This window comes from Cryptomeria japonica, chromosome 1 (genome assembly GCF_030272615.1).
Source record: "Cryptomeria japonica chromosome 1, Sugi_1.0, whole genome shotgun sequence".
Lineage (NCBI taxonomy): Eukaryota > Viridiplantae > Streptophyta > Pinopsida > Cupressales > Cupressaceae > Cryptomeria > Cryptomeria japonica.
In genome coordinates this window covers 311,163,599-311,175,236 of record NC_081405.1, presented here as the reverse complement: position 1 = coordinate 311,175,236, position 11,638 = coordinate 311,163,599, and the positions used below count along the sequence as shown (strand labels likewise).

Genomic DNA, 11,638 nt, shown 5'->3' with positions numbered 1-11,638 from the left:
TGCCAGAGGGCGAGAAAACAAAGGTATCTTCTGCCAGGTTCGCTAAAACCTCAAATTAAAATCAGTTAGTGCTTTCGTTGGTGCCCTCTTTATTGTAATAAATTGGTGCATCAAGGACGATCTGACGGCTTTCTCCAAGAATCTCTGAAAGAAACGATCTCCCAGCTGATCCCAATCTCCTATAGTGTTGGGGCCTAAGGATCTGAACCAATCCAAAGCTTTTCCCTTGAAAGAGGCTACGAGCAATCTTAGAGCTACATTATGTTCAGTGATGCCATGGACAGTGCAAACAGTGGCTACATCTTACAAATGCTCCCTGGGAGTTTTATGACATTCTCCCGTGAACTTGGGGACAGCTTTAAGCGCAATTGCAAGGATGGCTCCCCAAACCACGGGTGGAGTTGGGGGAATGAGAGGGCTACCATTATCCAATGTAACAAAATTTCTGGGGGGAACGTGTGCCATCATAGCGTGTATGACTGCGAGAAAACTTTGTGAGGATGAAGCTATGGCTAAATGGACAGTCACCAGTGGAGGAAAAAGAAGGTGAGGATTTAAAGTTGTCTGACTCCTGGTGACAGGCTTATGACTCATAAACTAGCTCGGAGATATATTTGAAGTAAAAGGTCCCACCGGATGTGCCAGAAAAAGAACTGTTGACTCTAAATTTTACCTTGGAAACAAACAGCCTTATGGGAAATTCAATGATGAGGGACCAGTTGCGTAGGGTTCATTGAATGACCTCCGGGATTGAGAAGCCGACTCTTCCTTACGCGTTTTGAAGAAAGGGAAAAGAAGGAAATACTTAAAACAGTAAATCTAAACTACAAAGGCTATGCGCCATAGCATTTTTAAGAAGACACGAGCATACAAAACCCAAGTACATATGATTTTTGAACCCATTCAACAATCTACAAGTCTGAATCAGGAACATAACCAAGACACAATTAAATTTCCTTGCAACATAAAGAAATACTTATCATGCATTTACCAGATAACAAGTGCAAAACATAGTTTAATCGGCAAAATCTTAGATACATGTATTTCCAAAGTTATTGGAATTCTAATAGAAAAGCACAGAAAAGACCATCAAAGCATACTGAGAGAAGTATCACAAAGGCCATAGGCACAGTTTGATTAACCTTCTTCGGGAAACAGTAATAGTTTAAAAAGGTTGAAATTCCTACTTAGAAACTTAATTGTTCTCCTTGAAAAGTTCGGAACCCTTCATAACAGGGAAAAAACAAGCATAAATAGAGCCCGCGGCTCTAGAAACGGCTCCCAAACATTCCAAAAAGGCGTAACCGCCCCTGAATAGAAAAACCATGTCGTGTCACCCTGAAGATCACAACTAGCAAAACGGCCCCAAGACTTCACTCCCTGTCTACAACGATCTTCATACTGTCATAAATTGAAAAGATTTCACTAACTGCAGAGGGGCAGGGTAGGAAATCCTTTCAAACAGAAACGCGCCCGCCAAAACATGACGGTGCCTAGTAACCGCTTGCTTACTGCGCTACAAGGTGGGCCCCAAAAAGAAGCCTAGTTAGCAATGTCTCTCCATTTGTCACTGTCGCGCTACTCCAAAACATGAACGCCAAAAACGGACCGAGGGAGTAATGTCGAGCTGACAATTGTCTTGTACGCCCTGCGCTGCTGGAAAGCTGAAAAGGCAAAATTAAGCAACCTGGCCGAAAACCTTAGTTACGGGAATTTTAATGTGAACAGTCCTGTTAATGTTTCTTTTGTATCTAGATCGATGTATTTTGTCTTTCATATATGACTATAGTAGGACATTTGTGTATTTCCTCACAAGTAAATATAAAGTTTTTAGTCGATTTAAGGAGTTCAAATCCTTGGTTGAAAACCAAACTAGTAGAAAAATCAAGTGCTCGAGAACTAGCAATGGCAGTGAGATTTGTTTAGCAGAATTAGATAGGTTTTGTAAGGACCATGGGATTGAAAGACACAAGACAACTCCATACACGCCGCAACAAAATGGAGTCGCGAAGAGGATGAACAAAACATTGATGGAGAGGGTTAGGAGTATGTTGAAGGGTTAGGAGTATGTTGAGTGGTGCTAAGCTTGAACAGAAGTTTTGGGTTGAAGTTATAGCCACTACATCTTATCTAATTAATAGATCTCCTACTTTAGCGCTAGTTGAAAAGACACCCATGGAGGCATAGTCTAATAAGAAACCCTTGTTGAGACATCGTATGGTTGTGAGGCACATGACATGTGTTAAGTGAGAAGAGATCAAAATTGGATAACAAGGTGGTTAAGTGTACCTTCATTGGCTATGGTGTCGGTGTGAAAGGCTACAAGCTTTGGGATCTAGTTGCAAAGAAGGTGCTCAATAATAGAAGTGTAATCTTTCGTGAGTTGAAACCTTTAACTGTTGATTTCCATCTAGAGAAGGAAGAGAAACAAAAGGAGGAGGTAATTCAAATTCCTTCTACCCCTAAGAAAGAAGAAGTACGAGCTCCTAGTGAGCCTAAAGATGAGGAGAGCTCAAGTAGCTCTAAAAGTTCTAAAGAAGAGCAAGAACCTCAACCTTGGCAATTGAGGAGGTCGACTCGTGATAGGCAGTGACCTAACAGATATGGTTATTCTCCAAAAAGGATTGGATATTCTATATTGGATTCCAGTTGTATATTTGCTTTGATTGCCAACACTGGGGAGCCTAAGACTGTTGGAGAGGCTATGGTTATGCATGATGCAAATTCCTAGATGGAAGCCATTAATGAAGAGATGGTTGCATTGAAGAAGAATGCTACATGGGATTTGGAACCTTTGCCTGAAGGACGAAATCGGGTCTAGATGGCAGTGTTGAGAAGTACAAGGCACAATTGGTCGCAAAGGGGTATCCTCTGGTGTGAAATATTCTCTCTAGTAGCTAAGCTAACATCCATTTGATTCATGTTATCACTTGCAACAGCTTATGACTTAGAATTCGAGCAAATAGATGTAAAGACAATATTCCTTCATGGTACCTCGAAGGAGGAAATTTGCATGCCACAGCCAGAGAAATTTGTTGAAAAAAGTAAAAGAAACCTTGTTTGTAAGTTCAAGAAATCTCTGTGTGGTTTGAAACGTTCTCCTAGAATGTGGTATCAAAAGTTTGACACGTATGTATTGTCTTTTAGATTTTTGAGATCTAAATTTGACCGTTGTGTGTATTATAAATCTAAAAATGGTCACATTCTTATCATAGCCCTATCTATAGATGATATGTTGTTTATTAGGAATAGTAAAAAAAAGATTTCATATTTGAAGTCTTAGTTAGCAGCACAGTTTGAAATGAAAAATCTAGGTGCATCAAGATATGTTCTTTGGATTGAGAACGTTAGAGATAGAGCTAACAGAAAGTTTTGGATGAGCCATAGTAAGTATGTTAACTCTGTGTTGGAGAGATTCAGCATGACAACTTGTAGGCAGTTAGTTGTTCCAATGTTATAGGGGAGGAAGCTTTTGTGGAGAATTGTCCAAAATCTCCTACTGAGATGGAGGACATGTATGTTATGGTTTGTACGAGGCCAGACATTGCCCAAGCAATAAAGTCCTCAATCGGTATATGGCTAATCCTAGTAGGGTGCATTGGGATGTGGTTAAGAGTGTTAAGTATTTGAGGGGTACTTCTGACTATTCCTTGTGTTTTCATGGTTATCCTTTTGGAACTCAGAATTTAGCTTTCATTCATGGATGTGGATTTGGATTGGGCAAGTGATATTGACAACAGGAGATCCACCAATGGATATGGTTTCACAATGTTTGGTGGTGCAATGAGTTGGATGAGCATGTGGCAAGTTGTAGTTACTTTGTCCACTACAGAAGCAGAGTACATGGCAACTACTCGTGCTTGTAAGGAAGTCATTTAGCTTAAAAGGTTGTGTTCAGATATTTGTTTTGATGCAAGACAGATTACTATTTGTTATGACAACCAGAATGTTATTTGTTTAGTGATGAGTCCTACTTTCCATGCCAAAACAAAGCATATTGATGTACAGTTTCATTTTGTTTGTGATATGGTGGAAGATGAAAAAGTGAAGTTGGAAAAAGTTGCTACTTTGGTGAATGTCGAGATGCATTAATGAAACCAATGAGCACTGAAAAGTTCTAATGGTTTATCGATTTTACGGGGCAACTATGTCTACATTTGTGTCGCCGACCACATGCAATAATGATGAGTGAAGGGGTCCATATAACCAAAGGGTCCCCTTCCTTTGTAGTTGGTGCTCAAATAAATCCAATCCCTCATATTTGTCAATTTACAAAGCTCTGTATAAAGGATTTGTATCCTATACATCCACCTCTGCAACAACCGAGTGATCTATACGTGGATTTGAATGTGGTCTTGAGCAGATGACAAAGTTTTGACTCTAAAAGGTCTTCGACAAGTGGGAGAATGTTGGGATTAAGGTGTCTCAACTTTAGAGTCCAAACATGCTTATTTAATTATTTATTTCATTTTCACCCACTTTGGAAGTCCTAAGTTTAGGGAACTAGTGACATAGGTTGTTATGTTGAGACTATGACAAATTTCTATTACAACTATAACAATTTCTAGTTTGATGGTAGAGAAATAGAGAGTTATTTTTTGGCAACTTGCATTTATGGTTTGAATTCACTTTTGACAAGTGGTATGAGGTAAGGAAGGCACCTATTTGGTCATGGTACCTTACATTAAATTTGGCAAGATAACTATTATAGAAGAGATAGATGTTGCTTCAAAAGTTGCTATGTGCAATGTGTGATGAGATTAGCAAAGTATTGCTTGTGACACAACTTACCTCTTGGACATTGAAAATGGTTTTGGAAACCATGAGAAAATACTTCTTTGTGATGAGCTCTATTTCTATGTTGATGTTTTGGTTGTTTTTACGAGACGAGCATTGGCTCTATGTCTTGTATTGTAATTGTTGGTGTTGCTGATAATACAATGAGTCTAGTTTTTGTAATGTGGGTTTTTTCTTAGAAGAGTTTTCTCACGTATATCTAATGTTGTGGTTTTATTTGTTTAAATATGACTTTATATGTATTTCTTTAATTTGCAATGGTTTAAGAGTTTGTAACAAATTTTGTATCATCTCTCTTGTTAGATTTAACATTTGAAAGCATTATTCCACACTTTGGCTTCCTTTCAAGAAGAATTATAGATCTATGGAGCCTGATCCCTTTGCAATTTCTTTTGGGATTTGACGACTCTGCACCTTCAAACAGATTCCACTTAGATTCTCTTTAGATAAAACTGATCACGCTTCTTCAGAACTATATAATAAACATGATGTATAAGTTTAAACTCCTATATTATAGTATAACTAGCATAACCACTCGTTTACTTAGACAACTTGTTCTAACAGCTTGTAATACAACCAAATAAAATAATATTTAAAAAATCAGACTAACAATAAAATTGAGTTGTTTCTCAACAACTTTAAACATGTGAACAATAATCTCTAACATTTATCTCAATCACTCAAATATCTATATTAAATCTCAATCAGACTATATTGTTTGATTTTATAATCTCTGCTTTTACATAAAAATACAGATGACCCAAACATTTAGTTTATGGTTTTTAATATTTTATAGCAGCAAGCAAAGCTAAGAATTAAAGATCATAATTTAATGGTTTTTTTAGCAGCAATTATTATTATTAAAAAATTATAAAATTTCAGACAGCAAAAAAAAACTCTCAAATTGTTGAGTGGCTTGTGATATGCTGGTGAAATTGAATGATTCGCAAAAAAAAAAGAATCATAAGAGATTAAGTCGAGTACAAGATTTGTAATGCTTTAAAAGATGGGACAAAACTCACCCTAGGTGACTTTGGTGATACATATATTCCTCAGTCCAATCTTAGCCAAAAGCAGTTGCTTACTCATACAAGTTTGATTTGGACTCCCAAAACCAATAAGTTGCAAAAATGAAAAGAGATCATTATAAAAACTCACCCCAAAAAGATCTGAAAGTAATCACTAAAAATTTGAAAACTTGACTGAAAAGTAGAGGGCTCTTATTTTCAAAAGTAAATCCCAATTTATCTTTGTATTTCATTTTTTCATCTCCTAAACCTCTGATTCCATAAAATAGATCCTAAAGCTCCTTCATAAAACAGCTGAAAACATCAAAAAGAACACTGCCTTTAAACACATAATACAAAACAAAAATTAGAAGCACACATCCAAACAATATATTTTTGGTAAAACACATAATACAATACATAAATTAAGGCACAAATCCAGATTATATATTTTGGGCAAAACACTTCACTTTGTTCCTTTGAAAACAGTCTAACCATGCCTTCCACAAAGTCTGATTTTAAATCTGATATGAATAGTCTAAAATTTATACTAGTCCCATAACGTTTCAAAAGGTGTGCCAACATAATTTATATACAATACAAAAAATTAGGGACTATACAGTTGCATCTTGAAGGGACTGCTAACAAATCTATATACAAGAGAAATTAGCAGCTGTGAGTATTAGTTGCTGTAACAAACATCAATTTGTTCGTTGCAGTAGGTGGTTTTCATTGAATAGTGGGCATTTGCAGTTGGAGCGTCCATTCGCCCAGCCCACACCACACTCGTAGCAAAATTGATAGCCACACCTGCACATCCCATTCTAACCTTTACTAATTTAGGCAAATAAATAAACAATAAAGCTACAGAAATGTTTCATCAGCTTGGTCAACGGGGAGATACAAAGCTGACCAGAAATCAAACCACATTTAAACCACATACCAGGTAGAGGGTAAGTTTGACATTAAAGAAAATCCAAAAAAAGAACCTAACAAGAAGTCAGTAGAGACTTGTTAACCTGCACGTAATGTGAATGCAGCCATATGCTAACTCAATCATTCCTTTGCATTTTCCACAACGTTGCCATTTGCGGTCTTCAGCGAGCTTTAAGAGCTGCAAATCTTCCTGTGTTCGTTCAGCTGGTGGCAGTTTCTGAAATTCTGAGCACTCAAGCTCAGCATGCCAGGGCACCATGCACTTCAGGCAAAACATTCTGTTACAAAAGGGACACTCCGCGTTGAGCAAATCCTCATTTTCCTCTTTCAACAGGAGAGCCGAGCAGTCAGAAAAAGGGCAGTAAACCTTCTCAGACTCGCTAATTTGTGCCTCCAGTTCGAGGGCCGACCATGCATCATATATCTCAGCTGGAAGAAAATAGGCACACTCTTGTTGTGTCAAGGCCTCCCCACAAGAATCATGGGGGCAGTATATTTGGTGCCTCTTTTGTGCCACCCTTGAATTCACATACCGCGTTATACAGGAATGACAATAGCGATGTAAACAATGCAGGCCCTCATGCATTTCTTGTTCTGCATCATCAAAACAGATGCCACACAATTCTACTTGCAATGACTTTGTGATTTGGTAGGAGCGTTCCCGGGATTGCAATTCAGAATCCACCTGCTTTCCCTTAGAAATCCTCCTGCTTGAATAAACCTGATAATGGAAAGTCTAGCAGCATTAATGGCTCGGAACTGAAACAGAGTCGTACTTGAAAGACAGAAAATAGCACATTTTTGCAACAACACGCAACAAATGTCCATTACATACTCGTCTACAAGTCACTAAACTAAAATAGTATGTTGACCACTCAAAGCAATTGAAAGACTAATTAAAATGTATTGCTTAATATAGCTAGTTAGGCTTAATTAAAGGCTACCATATAGTGGAATGAATGTAATTCACTATAAAAAGATTTGAGATACTAACTTCACCTTGTACTAACTAATCACGTTTCACTTCAAATTCCTTCTACTTAAATAAACATGGTTATGGAAAATTTAGCAGCATTCATTGCTTGGAATTTAAAGATAGTTTTAATTTAAAGATTGAAAATAGCATATTTTTGCAACTAATTTTGAAGTTTGCAAGACACAAACAACAATAACCTTTACATGCTCTCCGACAAGTTGCTACACCAAAATATATGTTGACCGGTCAAAGAAATCGAATGATGCTAATTAAAATGTATTGCACACAAGGTAGCATGTAGGTGAGCTTTATTCGGACACCATAATGGAATGAATGTCCTTTTCTAGAAATAGTCTTGAAGTTTCAATGTTTCACTTGTACTAACTTATCTTGCTTTCCCTTCCAATCTTTTCTGCTTGAATAGAACTGATTATGGAAAACCTGGCAGCATTGATAGCCCAAAATCAAAACAGATTTTTAATTTAAAGATTAAAAATAGCATGTTTTTGCAATTGACATTAAAGTTTGCTCTCTTACAAGTTGCTCCACTGAAGAACTGTGTTGACCACTCAGAGCAATTGAAAGACAGTAATTAATATATATTGTGCACAGAGTAGCAAGCTAGTAGATATGATTACTCTCCTGTAATAACAGTTCCAGTTAGCATCCACCATCAGTCAACAAAGACTGAGTATCAGTTCCAATTATGATGCAGCTTTAGATAGCTGTTAATAGACTTAGTTAAGTCCATGCACCAATTTTACATACCCACTAAATTAAGACTGGAGTTCAAGGCCTAAGCGCCACATAAGTTTAAGGTAAGCTTATCTACGGTTAAGTTTGTTGTGTTTCAGTTCAACTGAGATAGAGCACAGACTTTCCCTTCACGCAGATCACACACCTTTCCAACTCTATAATTGAAAAGGCAGACGTAAAATTTAGTGATAAGAAGTTTTATTAAGTATGCAGCAGACTCATATGATATATTTTGACAGTCATCATGATTTGAATTTTTTGTTTAGTATAGTTTAAGTTAAATATATTCTTGCATCAAACATAAAGTGTGTTTTTATAAGGTAGTTTCAGTGTTGTTCATGTAGGAATTCAAATATTCAAAGCGCAGAAGCTTTGTACTGTGGTTGAAAAATTTTATCATGGTCTCAAATGCAGTTTACAGAAACATTCTGAGAAAAATCCTTGAATGGATAGTAGAGCTGCTACCTATGAGAGGGAGCTGTCAGAAGGTTTCAGGGGTAAGATGCACATGATCTGTGCTTGAGGAAAGCACAATGGACCTGTGATAACATATAAAATCTTTGTTAGGCCACTGATTTGTTTTGTTTAGCAAATTATTCCAATGCAACAGTATGACTACTTTCAGCCTCAAATATGAAGATAGATTGGAAGAGTCCTCTAACTTCTTCCTGTGGAAATGTCAGGTATAGATGTTGTTGGAGTAGGATCTCTAGGACTTCGTTGCAAATGAAGTTGCAGAGCCTACTGATTCCACACAACTGATAGGTCCTAAGAAGAAATGGCCAACGCCAAACATGTCATCATCATGCTATAAACAATCACTTGATCCCTACATCACAGGGAAGACCACTGAGAAGAACATGTTTGATGCTCTGGTCACTATAGAGTAAGGAAATTCCGAAATTCAATCAAAAAATGTTGCTAAAAAATAAGCAAAGATTCAGGCAGATGAGCAAGGCAGATACCATAGCTGCCTACTTAATGAAGATTACAGAGCACCGTGATCAACTTGCAGTAATTGGAGGAGAAGTCAAGGGCAAAGAACTGCTACCAATCACATTTAATGGATTCTCTTACCAACCTCTTGTTTGTGGGATTTAATCCCATAAAAAGATTTCTACCTTTGGAAGGCTGTGGGATGACTTCATCCCAGAGGAGATGAGACTCAAAACTATTGTAGGTATGGTGGAGGAGAAAAATTTTGCCTTACATCAGCAAGATGGAGGAGGGTAAGTAGAAGGGAGGACCCAAGAAGGGTCAGAAGGTGAAGAAAGAGAAAGAGGTTCAGGTTCCTCTAACCAAGAAAGGACTTGAACCACATCAAGTGTTACAAGTGTGCATTTTCCTTCTCAGTGCCATTAGAAAAAGGAGAAGGGAAAGCTGCAGCAACAGAAGCAGTATGTGGGGAGTGTAGAAGCATCAGCTGTAACAGATAAGCTCTCATCCAAGCTTGAGACACGCTTCTCTAGAGTCTCATGCATGAAATTTAACATCATGCCTAATGTTGGCATGTATGAGGATGGTGGAGCCTCTCAACATATGGCCTCTAACAAAAGAGCCAAAATCAAATTTCAGGAGCAAGAGGCAAACATGCAAGTAGAACTTGGTGGTGATGCCATATATTAAGTTGCAAGAGTGGGATCTATCTCATTCTAGATGCCATCAGGCAATATCCTTGAGCTTCCTGATTTTTTATATGTGCATAGTTTAACTAAAAATCTTCTCAGTTTCAATATCGACAGATCAAATAAATGGCCAACTTTGATTATCGCCAAGTTCTCATCCAGAAGAAATGGCCGGACCCTACTTGACTATTAGCCAGAGATGTTTGAGAGCATGGCCTATATATGCTGAAAGGAAATCCCTGAGAACTCTAGTGCATGATAGTGACAACTTTTTGAGCTTTGGCACAAAAGACACATTTCCAATCTTGAAAAACATGGTACAAGGATTGCTTGTCTTCAAGGTTGAGAAGAAAGGAGCATGCAAGGGTTGTGCACTCAAGAAGCATGTAAAAGTTGCTTTTCTTAGCAGCGATCATAGATAAAGAGAGATACTTGATCTAATCTATTTAAATAAATGTGGACACATGTCTTCAGCTTCCTTATCAGGCGGCATTTACTTCGAATAATAGTATTAGAGGAAGTCGTTGATTTACTTCATGAAGACCAAGGATGAGGTTTTTGGGAAGTTTCAAGAGTTCAAGGCCCCTTTTCGAAAATCAAACAAGAAAGAAGATTAATATATTAAGGTCTCAAAATGGAGGGGAGTGTGCCTCCAAGGAATTTGAAACTTTTTGCAGGGAAGAAAGAATTAAGATAGGGCTGACAATGCCCTGCAATCCTCAACAGAACGAGGTTGCAAAGAGAAAGAACAAATCTACCATAGAGATAACTAAATATATGATCCACAATCTAGATCTACCCATGTATCTCTGGGCAAAAGCATGTCTTATAGTTGTATATATTCAAAACAGGTATCCTCACAAAGTGTTCAAGGACAAGACACCAGAGGAGACATTTTTTAGGTGTCCTATTTATATTCATATTCCTGATGAAAATAAGGACCTTGAAAATGTAATGTCCACTTTTGGGATGATCCTAAATCTTGTCCTAAAATCACAAGTTCAATTAAAATAAGAAATGCAATATAGTTAGAATTTTAACTTTAGCAATTAAAATGTCTTCAGCAAGATAAATCCTGGTTTAGGTCCTGCAATCATGTTAGACAACATTTGAAACGTACTTCAGAAGACCAATTATTTCTATATCTATTTAGATAATTCATGTAATAGCTATTTTAACTCTAGAAAGCAAAGCATCTATAGTTCAATCATAATCAGCCATAATGGGGGTTGCAGAAGAAGCACGATAACGCACACTGTATTCACCACAACTAAGCACAAGGGTGCAGAGCATCCAACCAAGATAACGCGACCCCTTGGCCCCAAGTGGCAGGAGCTCTTGTCCATCCAACATGAAGTGGGTTACTTAAAAGGGGAACCCATACCTGCTATCCCAATCGTGGTTCCACAATGAGGAGCCCAACGTTCACCGCCACACTAAGCCCAAGGGTGCGAAGTATCCCACCAAGATAACTCAACCCCTTGGCCTCAAGTGGTAGGAACTCTTGTCCATCCAACATAAGGTGGGCTACTTGAAGGGGA

General features: G+C 37.7%; 1 protein-coding gene across 1 annotated transcript in view; it reads right to left on the bottom strand.

Moving 5' to 3' along the window:
• Positions 1 to 6,229: 6,229 nt before the first annotated feature.
• The window catches only part of LOC131049727 (E3 ubiquitin-protein ligase RSL1), a 29,828-nt gene continuing 24,419 nt past the window's right edge, over positions 6,230 to 11,638 (bottom strand). The window contains exons 2-3 of the mRNA XM_057983791.2: positions 6,824 to 7,461; positions 6,230 to 6,614 (exon numbers count right to left, since the gene is read on the bottom strand). Coding sequence (XP_057839774.2) covers positions 6,506 to 6,614; positions 6,824 to 7,461 — 747 coding nt within the window. The 3' untranslated portion in view covers positions 6,230 to 6,505. The remainder of the gene's footprint in view (positions 6,615 to 6,823; positions 7,462 to 11,638) is intronic.